Source organism: Rhinichthys klamathensis, unplaced genomic scaffold (assembly GCF_029890125.1).
Source record: "Rhinichthys klamathensis goyatoka isolate OS25496 unplaced genomic scaffold, OSU_Roscu_1.1 h1tg000827l_1, whole genome shotgun sequence".
Taxonomy (NCBI): Eukaryota; Metazoa; Chordata; class Actinopteri; order Cypriniformes; family Leuciscidae; genus Rhinichthys; species Rhinichthys klamathensis.
In genome coordinates, this window is record NW_026607209.1 from 85,760 (window position 1) to 104,707 (window position 18,948).

At 38.2% G+C, this 18,948-nt stretch overlaps 1 protein-coding gene across 4 annotated transcripts in view; it reads left to right on the plus strand.

Moving 5' to 3' along the window:
- adarb1b (adenosine deaminase RNA specific B1b) overlaps positions 1–18,948 on the plus strand; it is a 104,224-nt gene that overhangs the window by 42,527 nt on the left and 42,749 nt on the right. For 2 of the 4 annotated variants that reach the window (XM_056243687.1, XM_056243688.1), the window contains exon 2: positions 8,341–8,389. Coding sequence is in view for 2 of the 4 variants with exons in the window: in XM_056243685.1 (XP_056099660.1) it covers positions 11,261–11,360 (100 nt within the window). In the remaining 2 variants the exon portion in view is untranslated. Of the gene's footprint in view, positions 1–8,340; positions 8,390–11,244; positions 11,361–18,948 lie in introns of those variants that run through there. The other 2 variants (XM_056243685.1, XM_056243686.1) reach the window with 1 other exon arrangement.

Genomic DNA, 18,948 nt, shown 5'->3' on the forward strand with positions numbered 1-18,948 from the left:
CTTGTATAAACTAATTTGCTTTATTTTGGTCCATAAATTTAAGGTCAAGCTTTAGTAGTATTAAACCTGTTTTCTGTTTTGATCAGTTAGATGCTGATTGGGAGAAAATCTCTTGAGCAGTGTCTCCCACCCCTAATACCGGAGTACCATCATCAACACTGTATGTCTCCTTAATCAAACACACCTGATTCAACTAATCTGTTCAATAGTAGACTCCAAGACCTGAAATGAGTCTGTCAGATAAGGGAGACATCCTAAATGTGTGTTGTTGGTGGTACTCCAAGACTCCTGTGATGGGAAAACTGTATTTCTGTATTTTCAGCTCTTTTCATATAAAGTTTGATTACAGGTATTTTATGGGCAAATTTTCCCCCTCTGCTCAATAACTCCTCTTACTCTTCTTAAAGGGATAGTTCACCTGAACACATACACAAAACTCTCTCATCATTTACTTAGCCTCATGCCGTTCCAAAAATGAATGACTAAAATACCAAAAATATTTGTTTCATCCATTTTTGTCCATATGAAAAACTTTTGAATAAAGGTAGTTTGGAATGAATCTCAAACTTTATACTGTATATTTAACATTTGAAATGTTTATTCACTCTCAGATCATATAAAAACATCAATCAACACATGCAGGCACAGACTAAGGGGCTGTTTACACGACACCGTTTTCAACTAAAAACGTAAATCTTTTATGCGTTTTGGCCGTTCATTTACACAACAACGGCGTTTTGTTTGCCTAAAAACGCAAACTTTTGAAAACTGGTTTCAATGTGCAAGTTTTTTTAAACGGTCTCCATGTAAACAACAAAAACGCGTATCTCTGAAAACTATGACATCATGGACATTACATCTAATGGCCTGGCAGCAGAATACAGCGTTTTTGGACGTTTTTGCGGATCCGTGTAAATGTGGATCGTTTTGACAATGGTGTCGTCTGTACGTGGAAAACTCACAGGAAAAACTTCTCCGTTTTAAGCATATTGTTGTGTAAACGTACTCTAAATAAAATGTGGTAACAAACTTCAAAAGTCAATTAGCGTCAAACCTCACTGGTTCTCGCACATCATGTGACCAAACGTCATGACATTTGAGGTTCCTGTCACCATATTTGAATATAGTGTGCGTGCATTGCTTTAAGGTTTTGATTTGAGAGTGAGTAAAGACTATATTTTCATCATACAAAGTATCATGTTACTTCAGACAACTTTAGTTCTTTTTTGGAGCTTGAAAGTTTTGAACTCTGTCGACTTTCATAATTTGAACCAAAACTTCTGGAACATTATTCAACAAGTTGTGTTCTGCGGAAGAAAGAGAGCCATACAGGTTAGAAACGACAAGAAGGTGAGTAAATTATGACAGTGTTTGATTTTTGGCTGGTTCAAAGGCCTGTTCAAACCCACCTCAGTTTCCACCTTGAGGGAAGTGTGAGATCCCTCTTACTCTTTCAATCTCTCTTTTAGACACTTCTGGCCTACTTAAAAACAACTGCTGTAACACAAGCTGGAGCACCTCAGGAGATCCTGCGTGGGAAAAAGCTTGAGGGCATTGTTCTGCTTCTCCGACAAGAGTGGTGAACAGTGTTGTGAAAGATCTTATCCTCAGAGGTGTAACTGGTCTGGATTGTCACTGGTTGGTGCTGGACCTTGGTAATCACTGGGTTTTGGTTTCTGCCCCAGAGCAAAACCCCTAGCTCAATAGAAACAGGTTTAGTCTCATTGACGAATTTACAGAACGGGCTTTGTTGGAATGTTTGTGTGTGAGGTGATGGGGGGGTTACGATACTTCCCTTGTTTGTCCTGGCCTGGAAGACTTCTTTGTTGGGTACCAGCTGCACTGCGTCACCCGTCGTTTTGTCATAGTACAAGGCCACCCTTTAAGACTTAGGAAAAGTTTAACTATAGCTACACTACAGTGCTCTGCTCAAAGCATCTTTGACAGATCACCCTCTCAATTTTAAGGGTCTTCTACTGAGTTTTTTTTTCGCTCCCTGAAGGCCTAATCAGTGCCCAGGTGGCAAAGTTGGGTACCCGCCCTTGGCCTCAGAACTGCAGATGTCACCCGGTGGGTTCCATGAGCCCCAGCTGTGCTGGCCAGCTGGTTTCTGCACACTATCCTTGCTTCTCCCTGAAGAAATGACCCAAATAGCAAGCCCCAGAGAATACTGAAACACACCGCAAACAAACAACCCCAATCTGTCAAGTGCAAGTAAAGAGTGGAGGTGCAAAAATGGTTCTGGATTTTTAGGTTTCAGGTAGATTAAACATGGTCAAGTAGATAAAACATGGCCTCGCCCATCATTCCACACTGTGACCTATTCCTCTGCTTCGCTCTAGTTGTCGTAACCCCCATTCTGGGGGTCCTATGGGAGTTGACAGTGTTGTTTCAGGCAGTGCGATCAATGTTTGAGATTGTCTCCACTTCTAAGTTGGAACCAGGGAATGTTGTTTTCCAAAGGAAAAACAGCAGAGCATTATTATCATGCCCAGTCCTGCAACATACAGTCAGACCTGGACTATTGCGACACCTTGCCAAGAACTCACACAGTGACCATCGATGGTACTCAATCCAAAGAAGTCATCGTTCATCTTTCATTTTTTAGGGGGGGTTTCTGCTTTGTTTCAACTGGACCAGAACATCTTATCCTACTTTGGAGCCAGCGAGTCTGCAACAGTGCTGTTGTGTTAGACCACTTGCACTTAGACTTGTGTTAATGACTAGTAATAGGCCAAAGCTTCCCATCTCTTGTGGTGTAACTGGAGAATAGTTAGAGAAGGTCATACGTCTGTAAATGATATCGGTTTTCTCCTCTACTTGTTAGCACACAGCAAGCAATACCCTGCAAGTTTACTACGTCCCTCGATACCTGTACTTTCAACACAGGAGCCAATATTGTTGATATTACAGAGGAGCTAGTTTACAAGGTACACTTTGACCAAATGTTTACACATCTCTGATGTATGTTTGCGCCTTGCCTGTGTATGCAGCGTTGACTTAAGGGAAATAGTAAAACCAGGCTACAGAGGATATTAGCCAGGCATCTTTAAATAAATTTTATATCCTACTGACTTGGCTGTCGGAAGTTCACACTCAGGGCAGCAGCAGTAATTTTCCCCTCGTGTCTTTTTCACTGTCTAATGGCTTTATATTTCCTGCCCGCTCTGCCAGCGTAGCTGCTGGGAGCAGGAGCGGGGGGAAACAGTGTGGCAGTGCACTGCAGCAGAGATGGGCACACAAGCTTCTGCTCTCTCTACGTCATCTTCATGAGAATCTACAGACTTGAGTCCCTGTGGGAAAATAGCCTCGCTGCATCTCCCACCCTCTCATTCTCTCTCTCTCTCTCTCTCTCTCTCTCTCTCTCTCTCTCTCTCTCTCTCTCTCTCTCTCTCTCTCTCTCTCTCTCTCTCTCTCTCTGGTCATACTTCATCCTAGCAGGTTCTGTCGCCCTGAGGAAGGCCTCTGAGTCTGGTGATGACTGACAGCAAGAATGCACTGTTCTTCTTTGCTTTCCATATGCACTCTACTGTCGCATATTCTGGACAGCCGCCTCCATGTAATCTCTGGTACATACAGTAGGAGTTCCCTTCTGTAAGTTTCAGTGAGTCTGAGTGCTTGTGCCCCCTTTAGGAAGAAGGTGATAGTGCCTCTGTTGAGGTCAACTTAAAGGACCACTGAAGTGCCTTGAAACGCGCAGCGTTATTCAATGTGTTGATGTAATTTCAACTGAAACAGGAAGACAGGGTGGAACATATCGAGCAGCTCCTTCCCTTTTTTTAAATGGCCAATAGCGTTTCGCTTATCACAGCTCAGCCAGAGCCGTTGAGCTCGGCAAAGCTGCATTTGACAGCTTATGACAACCACAGTGTAATAGATTCCCCTTTTAGATGTAATAATGAAACTGTTACTAAAGCAAAACAGTGAACATAATCATGCTTAGGATGTGTAGTTTGAAAAGTGTGTAGTTTATGTAAGTGCATGACATTGGTGTTATCTTTTCTACTTGTCAGTGCTGTTTATAATGCCAAATCTGTCTAACCGTTTATCCTTCTAATCTACTCCTTATGTCTTTAAAATATAGAAGTATGTGTAGAATTCAAATGGGTTAGAGTCCGATACGCTCTGTGGTCTGCGCTGACTCTCACATATGATCCACTCTGTGCTATCGGGTCTCTGGACCGGAGGTGGTTCATTCGTCCCAATGGAAAGCATATTTACAGTCTGAATCATTCCCTTTCCCCTATTTAGTGCATTATGTGCCATTCACAGTTGATGTGATTGTGTGAACAAGTGACCGATTTCAGCCCCAGCTTTAGCGTCTATTTATCGTGTAGGGAGCTGGATGCTTCAGATACTAGAGAGCATTTGATTGGACAGAAAATCTGATGAGAAGTTCAAGTGCAGAGTGATGTCATCAAAATCGTTGATCCATATTGGCAGAAGTGAGAGACAAAGTTTTGAATGCTTATATCTTCTTAATATGGACCTTGACATTTTTTTGGAACACACTAGCTTATAGATTCGTAATAAAAGGCAAAAAATGTCAATTTTTATTTCATGGGGACTTTAAGATGTAGTGTAATAATAATGATTATAATTATTTTACACCTACTGTTTATTTCCTCTCTAACTGTACAGAACCTCAGCAGTAGAGAGAATTACTCACTGTAATTAGTTTTAAAAATAGACACCTTTTATTATTTAAGAGGTATCGTTAAACATTAGATTAACCCTAGTACTAACATATATGAAACTGTGGGTTGCAAACCGTACGGTTCTTGTTTTATGGGAACCGTTTCAACCCTGACTGATTTCTCACCTAAGCTGTCTGTTGTTGGCAGGGGTTCCTCATTCCTTTTATCTGTATTTTTTTGTCCTCTCCTCCCTGTTATGTCTGGAGGTGTGATTTATGTATTCTTTTATTGAATTCCTGTGCTTTGTTTAAACTGAATATGGCAGTGGTGTTTAGCGTTTTTCTCGGTTTACTTGGCAGCTTTAAAACCGGTCTCATCTGGTCTGCTTTGATCTTGAGACATTCGAACGCTGTTCAAGACATTGCAAACGTGTGTGATTTATGAAACCTCTTAGCATATGCGATAGAGAGAAGGCTTGTAATTGGCTGAGATGTTTTACCTGCTCTGCTGGTTGCTAAAATTGCATGTGCCAACAAATGTAACTTAGAGCTTTGTTAAATGGGAAGTTTCTTCTTTTTATTAATTATTCCCGTAAACCTTAACAAGAAGAAAAGTGAGTGCACTGGACAGTTAGAGCTCGTTATCGCCTCTTTTCTTAGACCACTGAAAAAATGCGAGGGGCGTGAGGGTTGACAGAGGAGTAATTTTATCGTTGTAATGAAGAGTGTATCTGCAATTAGCCTTTTGTCCTCTGCAGCTGAAGTTCAGGCTCTCGGATCCAAACATGCGTGACTCCCTCATCCCAGTTAGCCTGACTGAGGAGCCTGTCGTCTAAATGTCTGTGCTGGTTAAAGATCCCCCACTGAACATTTAAGCTGTGGTCACACAATGCTCTTAAATGCAGATTGTGGTGCATTGCATGGCTGCTATCTGGCTTATTTGCTCTCCAGTAGAAACTTTTCATCTCTTTTGATGCTGTGGCCCCCTAATTGTGAGGGACCCTCTGGCATTTCCAGCCCTAAAGCTGTTGTTCAACCATCAAAATGTATTTATTATAATGGAAATAAATCTGACCCTGAAGAAACTGGCTGAGGAGATGCTTGGACAGTTTTGGAGAGCACATTATGCCATTGTTTTAGGCGTTATTACCACTGGCACAATAGCTTAGTGTATATAAGCGGTTTGTGGGTTTATTTTAACAGCATGATGAGTTTGATTTGATATTCTCTGTAATGTAGTTGAAGCTTGTTGGGAGAAAACCATTTGGGAGATGCAAGAACCAGCAAGAAAAGGGCAACAGCGCCCCCCTGTGACCCAAACACTGTTCTCATGCAGCAGAAAACTATTTTATATTGAATGATTTGTTTGTTTTATGGATTAAAATATTGTTTTTTGGATTATACATTTAGCAGATGCTTCTATCCAAAGTGGCTTTGCTTGTACCAGTTGAGCTACAGGAATTACAATTGATCTGACTACTTTGAATATTAGAATGATTATGCATTTTTTTTGTCTTTTAAAATGTACAATAGATATAGAATGTCTAGAAAACACACTATAACAATCTAATGTGATGCAATCCGGGTATACGTGACTGTTTTCCTCCTTATTATGAATTTTTAAGAAGACCTAAAATGACAGTACTTCTCAGACATTTTACTTGGAAAGAACACGCAGACTGCAACTGACCTCAAAAAGTTCAAGGCTGACTTTTCATGTGCACTTCCCCGCTGGTTTCCCAGTGGCCCGACCCGCTCTCTTTGGTGTTTGACGATAGCTTCAGAAAGATGCTGAGTGCTTCTCTTCAGTCTGTGCTGAACTCAGCTGGCTATAAGTGAAAGATGTGATTTATATGCCTCACTGCTCACTTTCTGAATCTGAGCTGTCCTAAAAAAAAGTGTGTATGCAAGAAATGGATTGAGGGGCGCCGTCAGACATTTACTCCTGTGTATCGGCGTTTACCGCAGAGAACAACCCACATGCCATTCCAAACCTAGATCACTTTCTTCTGTGGAATACAAATAGAAATGTAAATGATGAAAGTAAATGCTGACCATACATATTTCAAGACTGAAGCCGGATGAAAGCTTTGTGTAAGGAACAGACTAAAATATGTTGATTCACTCTTGTTATCAAATTTTGAGATGTATGCTACTTTTATGGTACTTTTATGCTTTATCGTGGCTTTTTTGAGATTTTAGGAGACCTTAGTAGTACTCATTCACTTTCAGTGTACGTACTGCATGTCAAAGTGATTTTCTCAGGATACTCATGTCAGTTATATCAGTCAGATTGGCCTATACCATTATTAATTTAGCAAATGCTTCTATCAAAAGTGTCTCTACTTTTCTAGCACAACTTGAGCCACAATAATTAGCCATTTTTTTCATTACTATTTTAAATGTTAGAATTAGGCAAATGTTTTTGTGTATGTGATGTACAATAGATGTGCAGTTTATTGAAAGCATGCTTGCACAATCAAATGTGATGCAATCCAGGTATTAGTTGCTATTTCCTCCTTTTTGCTTGACTTTCATTGGGACATTTATTTGTCTGGTATTCATTTTTATTATGCCAGGTTCAGTAAGTAATTCGTTGGACTGATTCAGACTTACAAATCTTTTTGGCCGATTCTTTGCAAGAACCAGCTCTTAAAAGGTTCTTAATTTTCTCTTAATTCAATCAAAAATGTCAAAATTGTCATTTCTGCGTAATCAGCTCCAAAGAAGATATTTTGAAAAACTTTGACTTTCATTGTATGACCAAAAAGAAAGGGAGAGAACATGATGACAGATTTATTTGTTTTCAGATGAACTATCTGTTTAAGTGTGCATGCAGTCACCGAAGAAAGGTGAAGTCGAAAAATACTGTATTATTTATTGAATTTGGATTCGTTTTTCTCTGCAACACCCTCAGATACCCTGCAAACTCAGTAAAATATACATATTCTGCTGTGCCACTAGAATCAGCACTGATGCAGCATCGCTGAGTGAACACAAGGAGGCTGTCAGGGTTAAAGAAACGTGCTGCGAGGAGATGTACGGGTTCGGCTGGCCACTGTTTTTTATTGGGCTGCTGTTTTATTTTTCCTCTATAAAGCGTCCTGCTTTTGCTCTGCAGGTTTTTCTAGTAATGCAAACAGTCATTTAAGGACCTCGAAGGATGGAAGCTCCTTCCTTTTAGCGTTTCTGCTTGGAAATATGACTGGCTATTATTGTGAGATTATCACCCTTCTTTCTTTTCCTTTCCTCATTTTGCATCTCCATTCTGATTCCAGGTCATTCCTCCCTCTGCTCGGCCAGGCCTTTGGATCGAGGGACTGTTATTTTTCCTCTTCGTCTTTTACGAGGGACTTTTACAGCTGAGGTCGTATTGTTCTCGTGCTCGCGACACGTCACCTGATGCGTTTAGCACAACCGTTAGGTCATGTATTTTGCGACGTTCACCTGCAGGTGAAAGTTTTCAGACTCTCCGTAACTTGGAAAGTTGATGACGTGAAGGGATTGAAACTAAATCTGCATTAGCTGGAGATTGCATCTAAATGCTACTGGCAGTGTGTGAGTAGATAATGTGTCTGTGAAGTGGTGTGGAATATCGCTTTACACAAAGGTAGAAACTTGTGGCTGTGGTTTATTTGAAAGTGCATCATGTTATACTGGAATTTGGTATTAAAATCTGCATTTTTGTTTTCTTGTCTATGCAGGCTAGGTGATCAAGCAGGAGTGCTGCTCTGACAGCAAGTGGAAACCCAGGTGTGTATCTTCTGATTTCCTCTATTTCTAGTTTAGTATAATAATTTTGGCAAATGTTGGTTCTTGACCAAAGCGACTATGTGCTGCTCTTCAGTGGAGTTTAGGCAGTGTGTGTTGTGACTGTTCATGCGCTGATGCACAGATTCAGTCTGCTTGGCAATTACTGAATTGTATGTTATATGCAATCATTCTGTAATCTGTCTATGATTTTGAAATAAGTCACTTGAGAGTGACCATGTCAGCATGAGATCAGAAATACAGTAAATAAACAGTAGCATTGTGAAATATTATTACAATGTAAAAACTCTTTTTCTATTGTAATATATTTTCAAATGTAATTAAATCTGTGAGACAAAGCTAAATTTTCAGCATCATTACTCCAGTTTTCAGTGTCACATGATCCTTCAAAAAACCTTATTATATGCTAATTTGGTGCTCAATTAACATTTCTTATCAGTGTGGAAAACGGCTGTGATGCTTAATATTTTTGTGACATTTTTTGATGTACAAAGTTCAAAAGAAAACCATTTATTTGAAATAGAAATCTTTTGTAGCATTATAAATGACTTTACTGACACTTTTGGCTAATTTAATGCATTTTTTTGTTTACAGTAGTGTAAGTGTAGGTAAAGTTGTTGTATTATTTGATAGTATAGAATATTGAAATGCCTTTGGGTTTTTTTTTTAACTGATGGGGTGTCTAGTGTGTTGCCAAGATCAAACGTTTCACTGAAGTAAATGCTTGCTTGTATTCACACTCAGTCTTTGAGGTAATGCTGTAGTTCCACCTAATTCCCGTTAGAGGGTGCAGGAGATCTCCTTTACACCTAGTGACACCTTCATTCACACATTCTGCTTCTGTGTTCAGTTGTGGCAACCTGCTAATTTACTGGATACATTATACCAGTCTACAGAGCAGCCACCATCTTGCTTTTTATGCACAGAATCTAAACTAAAACATTTGCTGGCGCTTTTTATGGGGGGAAAAGGGTGCTTGCAAGTTAGCGTCGAATGAACCATTTTATTTGTACTGCATATGAGGTTTTGCAACCATTACCAACATTTTGCATCAAAATGTCTAAATATACATTTTTGCTGGGGGGTCTGAGTGATGCTGAAGGACATCAGTAAAGATGTTAAGCTGTAATTTTCTAGGCTCTTGAGAATAGTTGAGGATCTCTGGTCTGGGCTGTTTATAGATGTAGTCTGAAATATCATTGGATGTGTTAGTCTACTAAAATCTTGATTATTTATTTATTTTGAATAGTTGTGTCTGAATGTGTGTGGTTCATTGGGTGTTTTCTGTGTAGTAATATTACTGGATTAGATGTAGTGGTTTACTTTGGCCTCATGATGGCGTTAGAGTAACTTCCAGATCAGAAACTAAACATGAGCTGATGTGGAGCAAGTGAGCAGATCTAGACCGCTTATTGATTAAAGATTTCTTTAATTGCACTGAACAGCTGTCGCATTTAATATTCTAGTGATCATGGCTGGTTTAAAGCTGAACTTCTATTTGGCCAGTGGCTTTGGAAATGTTGGATATTTTATTCCATTTTCACAGATTCCCTGTTGCCCAAGATCAAAAATCAGCTCTGAGATTCTTCAGAAGTTGCAGGGATGTGTGTGTTTTGTATAAAGTATTAGACGTATGGGGGAGAAGCTTAAACGCGGCTGAAAGTGAGTGTGAGATTATAATAAGTCTGTGATGTTTTCTTTTACCATCTTACAAATATATAAAAAACGAGAACACATCCTGTGTGAACAACACTTTAGACTATAATTACTACATATTTAGAAACTTTACCACCATATTTCCAGCTTGCTGTGATTTTAAGAGAAAAAATAGGCTTTCTAAATAGCCCAAAATATTTTAGTTAAAGTTTATTTTAGTTTAAAGTTGCACTTTGTAACTTTTGGCCTTCTTGCAGTTAAAACATAACACCATGCATTTCGTGTAAGAATATTGTTTTGGTTGTGCTTTATCTCTGTGTGATTGTGTGGATAAATATGACACTTCACAATAGATAATGCTTTACAATGAACTAAAATTAGTACTAAAAACGCCATCTCTGCCTCACCGTTTAACATTTTAAATCCCTCAGTTCTCGGCATCTCCGAAAAGCCAAGCCGATGTTGATTCTTGTTTTATTACGAGCTCTGTCGCGTTCTCTTTTTGCCAGCAGACTCTCCTCTGTTCAGCGTGTTTTTAAAACGAGTGATTCTCCGGTGGTTCAAAATTTGCCGTGTTTTGTCAACCTTTTTCTCTCGTTGTAACAACTAACCTATGCCACTCCCACACCATACATGCGTCAACGTTTTTATTCGTTTTTAATTCCATGGCAGAGCATATTGCAGCAGAACATGGACTGAAATACGAAATAAAAGCAGTTTCATCATATATAACCTAGTAGAAGTCTTAGTGAATGGATGTCAGGGGAAAACCATGTTTTTTTTTAACTGAACCCATGCTTTTGATTGGCTGAGGGTTTGTTGATGTCTTTACCTGGACTGGCGAGAGCAGATTTCTCTTGCCTCAGGTAAAATAGCAGGATACGTGAACGAGAAGGGAAGTGAGAAAACAAATCTCCAGCCGTCTCTGTTTACTCAGTCTAACCTTGTAAAGCTCTACTAGTGTCCTCTCCTCCGAGCTCCCTGCTTCTCTCTCTCCTCTCACCAAGTACCAAAAGGAGAGGAGGGGGAGGAGAGCACGCGTGTGTTTGTGTGTGTGTGTGTGGTAGAGCTGAAAGTGTGGAGCGAGGGAAGGGGGCTGGCGGCGCACACCTTCACTGAGTGGCTCAGAAACACAGAACAGGACAGTGCAGTCAGGTATCTTCCCGTCTCCGTCTCGAGCGTCAGGGTCAAGCGGCCATGGCCCTGTTTGTGGACTCTGCGCACTGCATGGGGGCCTACTACTGCCTCATCAGGACCCGGTTCAAGCGGAGACGCAAGAAGCGGTCCGAGCGGAAAGGTGAGAGCGCTTTCTTTAACAGGCCTGACGGAGATCCGAGAACGGGGTTTTCCACTTCGAAAACTTGATCGTACGCAGTGCTTTCTTCAGTGCGTGTGATTTGCATTTCTAGACAGACATACAGTAGCCTAGTTGAGACGAAATACTTTAGGGAAGTTGACGTGTACTGCTGTCTTACATTGTAAATAATGTTTTTCCGAAGATTATTGGAGTATGTTTTATAAGAAAACACTTTCAGTTTTCTACTTCCAAATTTCTTTGTAATTATTTGGGAAGTTTACTTGGCAGTTTCTGAGTAAAAATCGACTCAACACCAAATTTAGTGAACTATTTTATTAATGAATGTAATTCTTCTGTAATTTGTATCCATCATGACCTCATATTAATTGAGTGAGTACATGTTGTTAGCTTTTTTATTTGTCACACTGCAGGATCATTTGAAATGAACTAGTGAATGTGAAAAGGCACTTTTTATTGTTCTGTCTGGTCAAATCTAAAGCTCGTATCACAGTTTTATGATATTCTGGAGACTCTGTACTGTACCTTTGCTAAAAATGATGGAAATTGAGTAAATAAGCTCAGAAATTTCAATCACAAGAATTTAGAAATATCAGGCTGTGTCTGCAGGTTCTTTCCAATAATCTTATATTTATAATCAAGTCTTAAATATTGTTTTTGCAAGTCTCTAAAGTTGGTTCAGCAGTTTGTTTTTAAAATCTGCTTGGATATTAATTTTCCATGAACTAAATTAGTGTAGCACTAAAGTGGAAATCATGCTTGTTTTTTTAATCCATTTTAGTTCATGTAGTATATGTAGTTCATGTACTCCATTTTAGCTCCATTTAGGTCATACATTAACATATGTATGTCTTTAATGTATTTTTGTTTATATTTTTGTTAGTTATGAATATTTATGTAGTCAAAATTTCAGTTCATCTGAGAAGTTTTTTTTTTTAGCCAACTAAAAATAATTATAAACATGATGAGGATCTTTAAGTCCTTAAATCTTTTTTTTTCTTTTTTTTTTTTTTCTTGAAAGTCCTAAAAGGTCTTACATTTCATTTCCCCTTGAACATGCAGATACCCTGAAGATTATGATATATTTAATATATAGGCTAGGCTCACATATTATTGCATTGGGATACAAAATTAATAAAGACAGCATTTTCTGTAGTGGTTTGTATGTGTTTTGGAGATTTATGAATGATTTACATTTCTGTGGTTAGTTTAGGTGGAAGGATGAGATGCTGTTCTCACTGAAATTGTTGTAGTCTGCCGTGGAATGAGCAACTTGTGTGTCTAATGGGTCACCATGGTGATGAGCCACAAACAGAAAAAACTAAGATCGCTTGCATGCATGCCGAACTTTGAATTCTATTGAATTAATAAACTTCAGAAACTATATATATATATATATATATAATATAAAATTACAAAATATATTTTTTATGGAAAATTCTGCAGTGATCGTCCCTGCTATCTGACTGATATTTTGAGATCCTGAGGTGTCACACTTCTCTGTCAAGAACAATAATGAAGGCACTCTCTCCCTGTCAGTCATGTCATATGAGGGTGGTATTTTAGAGAGTTGTGATCTAAGTAGGGCAACATTGCTTTCAGCAACTGGAACTTTTAACTTGCTTAACTCCTTTCTTTTTTTTCTTTTTTTTCTTTTTTTTTATGTAATTTTATGGGTCCTTTTGAAATATTAACTTATAATTTCGTTTTGGTAGGTGTGAAATCTTATTTAAAATGGGAGCATTATTTTAAAGGCTTTTTTTTTCTTTTACACAGTCATCGGATTTTATAGGAAGAAGTAAAGTGTGTGTATATAAACGTTAAAGTTAATTAGCTGCTTTCTGCGGTAGGTAATGGAATCAGAGTTTGTGAATGTCAGTTTGAGATCTACTTTTCAGCTTCTTTGTCCCAAATCTGCCTTGAGGACTTTTTGGGAAGTTTTTATCTTTTTTAGTTAATGTGTGTAATTATTCTGTCCTATTTAAGAATGTCACAGTACTTGGTTTAAGTGTTTAGTGGGAACTTTACAGTATGTGTGTATGTTAGGGGTGTAAAGATTCAAAATACTCATGGTTTGGTTTGTGTCATAGTTTTAGGGTCATGGTTTCGGTATGTGCTATGTTCAGGGGTAAAAAGGACTTCTGCTAAATAAAAATACAGAAAATAAGAACAAATAATCAAGCTAAAAGACACAGCACAAATAAATACAATAGAGCAAAGATAACAATAAAATGGACACTGCTTTTCAGGTAGGTCTAACAGTAGTTTTCTGATACAGAATTTGAATAATCAATTGCAAAATAACACTGCATAGTCTTCACTGTATAAATGAACAGATTAATCCTTATTAAAGTTTCAAAAGTTATTCAGTCAAGAGCAGTGAGTGATTTCTTTGTCATTTGTTGTTTGATTAACATTAAAAACACAGACAGCAGCAGGAATATTAGGCTGCTGTCACTTTAAGACATAATGCAAAGATCCAATATACTGATACTGGTGTCAGGAGTGCACTTTAAAATGCTGTCCAAGTAGGCGGCACAGTGGTTGTTGGAGCAGAGCTCATGTGTTTCTCCACCTGTCCAGGAGCGGGGTGAGGTATTGGGTGTCACACTCAGGCAGTGTGTGGATAAGCCCAGGCACGAGGTTTGGTGGCAGCCGCTGAGGTGTGCGTTTAGAGGTATTATCCGAGCATTCGCCGTTTGCCTTTACATTCTGAGCCACGCGGGTTGAGAACTGAGACCTGTCATCCAAGCAAATCCTCCGCTGCTGAAGTGGCGTTTTTTAGCATGCCTCGCACCCCATAATGCGGCCTGGCAACTTAAGGTGGCTTTGTCAAACCCGTGAGTTTGTCTCCTCCTCTTATCTAGGGCAGGATGCCGAAAGGAGGCAGAAAAACGGAGGCGTGATTCTCTTTAAGAAATCTTCTGCTAATGTAATTCCCTCACTCACGGGCCTGATTGGGCCGCATTGTGTCGGCGGCGTCTCTCTGTGTGGTTGTAGCCTGACGTTGAGCTGGCTCTAAGATATCTTTGGAACTTTAGGGGCTTTGCGTCACTCATGGTTCCTGCAGCCTTGGTGGTAGTAGTGAATGTGCTATAAGGATATTGTGTGGCATTGAAAATTACAAAAATGACAATGTGTTTTAAAATTAGGTGTAAATAGTAGTCCAAGCTGAGAATCTATACACAGTCCTGCTCATAATTTTACTCCACCTTGCAGAATCTCGAAGACGCTTCTCTTTTTTTTTTTTTCGTTTTAAGTTATTTTTATTGTATTGTCTTCTCATTTTTCTTATTTTGAATGTTTTTTTATTAAACAAAAAATATTCTCTGTAGATATTGCATAAATAAGACCACACTCGTGCAGGCAACATATAATGAAATACTAAAGTGCTAAAAATCATTTTTGTTTATTGAAAGCTGAAATTAAATGAAATATAAATATTACGTACTTAAGTACTTAAACTTGAAAAACTTAAACGAAAATTAGAAATGTTGCATTGGCAGCTAAGTGAACTAAAGTGTAAGTTTGGTCTAAAGCACTATAACTGAAATAAAATAAGTTTAGTCTGAAGAACTAAAACTGAAATAAAAAAAATAATGGAAAACTAAACTGAACTATTAAAAACATAAAAAAGACGAGCACATAACAAAATTAAAATGAAAACTGAAAATATAAACATAAAAGCTAATATATTGTAATATATAATATACTATAATAATATATACTTATATGATATATTTAATAACTATAATAGTATGCAAAAATACTAAAATAACAATTAAAAACAATAATTTTTTAAATGCTAAATCTGCTCTTGTAAAAGGACTGTGTAAATTGAAGCATCAGGGATGTAGTTGAGATCCTTGTGTCTGCCATGTCATTTAACCCTCTCCAGTGGGCCACTGATGGCACGTGGAGGAGAGTTTTCTGCCCAGCCAGCAGACTGGAGGAAATGAAGCTTCTCTGATGGAGTGAATGGATCGTGTGCAGTCTGATAATGGTGTATCATGGGGAAGATCACCATTGCTCTCCTCTCTTTATTATGCTATATGAACACACACACAGCAGCTTTACATACATTTCTCTTTAGAATCTTCAGATGTCCATTAAACTAGATGTTGGATAAAAAATAATCCTAAACATGTTTTAACTTACTCAGTAAGATTGTCTTTAAACTTGAACCACAACCTGAAAGATCTGACCATTGTTGCTACTGTATAATGTTCTTGTGGCAATGCTGAGAATGCAACAACGCATGAGCCAAGAATCATCTGTTGTTCACATACTTGCTTGGAGTATGTTATTTTGGAAGATATTTTAGTTGGTTATCACATTACATTTAAATGTCAATAATTCAAATTATATATTCAAAGCTATAGATTACATTTCTGAGAACTTGCACATTTGTTTTAAACTAGATTTTTTAAAGCTTTTTGTTCCTTTTTTATAATCTGACATCCTTGTTTGTCATTAAGATGCATTTTGTTTTGAAAATCTAAAGCTTTGTCGTCTTTTGTGCTATGGTGTACTTTGCTAATAATGTGCAGATAAGCACTGAAATAATTACAGCTAATGTAACAAATTTACATAGTAACCCAATTGGCAATACTCAGTCGATCAGGGAATTCATTCATGATTAAAAGCAATTAATAGAGCAGTTCTCTTAAGTGATACCATTAACCTTTTCTTTGCATATCGATTGAATTAGCTATTGTCATTGGAAAACAGAGACCACCCCAATGCCGCAGCTCTCCAGTCTAATTGAGACTCAATCCAGCACATAGTTGAGATGACATAATTAGCCTGGATCAGTGAGGAAGAGTCGTCTGTAGTGTGTGTGAGGTGGTTATCATCCCTCCATCCCTTCATTTCTCAGGCTCATTAACTGCAGGTTGCAGTCTGAAAAACTGCTAATGTTTCTGAAATAATTCTTAAACAAGCTGCCCACCCATATTTAATGACTCACTCAATGCGGTCCACCAACACTCAGACACAATCCCCCCGCTTCGTTTATTGTTCTTTTCCTTTATTCTTTTTCATTTTATTATTCTTTGTTCATTATATTCTCAATCTTTTGTTTCATTGATTATATTAGTTCTCTTTCTCTGTATTTTGTTTGGTTTGTTTGTTTGTTTGTTTGTTTGTTTCAGTCTTTGTATTTTTTACTACAGTAGATCCCCCTTTTTTGCTTTCCATTTGTTTTATTCTGTTCTTGTTTCTCCACTCTTTTCCATTCATTATTTACTGTATTTATTTGTTGCTCTTGTTCTATTAATTATTTAACTTGTATTAATGTTCTTTCATTTGTTTCTTGTTCTTTTGTTCATTATTTAATTTTAATTTTTATAATTTTTCTTTTTTGCTAATTTCTCTTTTTAAAGGTGCAAAACGCAAGTCTCTGAGTTTTTGCAGAACTACGCCCCCTCTGGCGACAAGCGAAACTGCAACCAGAGTTGTGCACACTCATGGACCACACGCATCTTTTATTGGATATGTTTTATGTTTCATGTTGTACTATTCTTCCGAACACAATTCCTAGTTTATGAAACTGTTCACTAACAATGGTAGTAAAACCAATTCTGATTGTACATGTATCTAGCTTACGCTAAAGCATTACACATTTTACACATCGTCATTTGTTGTCATACATAGATTGGCCGTATCAAACATTAGAGACTGGGCTATATCTTACCGTTTTATCAAGAAAAAAGCCAACTGAGGATCCCGTTTGAGACCAAGAGCAGACCGGAGATCTCTCCATTTGTTGAATGGCTTCCCGAGGTTAACTCTCGTCTTACTCCGACGCCTGTCTGACTCCAATTCGGACCTTTTGGTGGCACTAGACAAAATTTTTCTTTTCTTTACTTTACGTGGAGTTTGCGTTGGGGTTTGGAATGGACTACAAGCCGGTCTCTTTGAATCCATCTTCTACCTTTGACGCACGAGTTGTCTTCGCTGATGCTGAGAATGGCGGCGCCGGCGAATACACAAACCTGCGAGACATAGCCTGGTGAGCGTGAACGCGCGTGACGTCACGCCCAGTCTCAAATTCGAGCCCGAATCCCTCTTATATATTTTACTGTACAGGATTATAGAGGCAATCTCAGTGCGCAGAGAAGGGCTCATTCAGCCCATCAGGCAGTTCTTTAAGCATGTATAGGATAGAAAAACTGGTATTTTTAACATGAAAAGTTGCGCAATGCACCTTTAAAGCTAAAATAGGTATATATATTTTTTCACCGCTAGGGGTCGCTAACCTCTTACAATAACAAAGGCGTAGATTGATGACGCAGTTATAAGCGGAATCATGGAACTTGCTGTCATGCTCATGGATCTAATAATGTTTATGGATGAGTGAAAACATTCATGTTTTTTAACATAACTGTGGTATGAAGCAGGTCGCGATTGCTAATGAGAGACAGATATCAGCGACAAGACAAATGAATCTGTCAAGTCGAAGTTTTTCTCTGAGCTTTCGGCACCTTGAAAACGCCACGCCGATATTGATCCCTGCTTTAGTTCTCCTTTTGTCCCAAAGTCTGCTTGCCATGATCCATAATGTGTGAACGAAACAACAACAGCGTGCCGATAAACATTACGCAGTTGTCCACATCTGTCGCCATGGTTACTATAGCCATGTTTCCATCCACTTGTCAATCGAATTATCTGAAGTTCGGTAAAAAACCTCATGCGAATAAAGCTGGTGAAAGTGTGTTTCCATCAAACGGCTTTAAAGCGGATAAAAACCTGTGCGTAATGACGTCACATGCTGTTTTGCGATCAAATTGGTATATCGAATTGATTTGAGACATGTTAAGGTGTTTCCATTCATTTTCTCACCGAATTGCACAACCTTCAAGCCAACATTTGCGAACAAAGTTTTACTAGGCAAAATGGATCGCACCATAATAACGTTTCCATCCGCCTTTATCGCATAAGCCGTATATCGATCAAGATAAAATCCGATGAGGCCGATCGTATTTCATTTGAGTCGATATTCATGAAATTCAATCGAATTTTACTGTTTCCATAAGGCATTTTTCATTCGATATCACTTAATGCGGATACAAACGTGTGGATGGAAACATAGCTTATGACAGTACAAGGAAACCATAGGCAGAAACCAGGGATAACGCGGATATTACGTCATTGACAGGCGACAAGTGACATGGGACGGGCACTATTTAAAATGGTCAATTTCTCTGAATTTACAAATTCTTGGAAACATTTAGGATAATGGAAGTACACAATTGAAATAAAAATATAACACTGTGGAAGTGGTTTTTAGATATTTTGATACAAAATCCTTAAATATTGTGCCTTTTAAGTGTGCTTGTTTTTATTCATCCGTTTGTTCTCTTATGTTCATTCTTTCATTTATTTTCTTTTTATTTATTTCATTCATTCTTTCACTATCTTGACGTTTTAATTTCCCTGTTTTTTACTTGTTGCTTGATCTTTTGTTCATTCTTTAATTCTTCATTTAATTGCGTTTTTATTTCATTTTTTTTCTTCTCATTCTTTTGTTTAGCTATTTCGTCCTTTATTTTTGTGTGTTTCATGCATT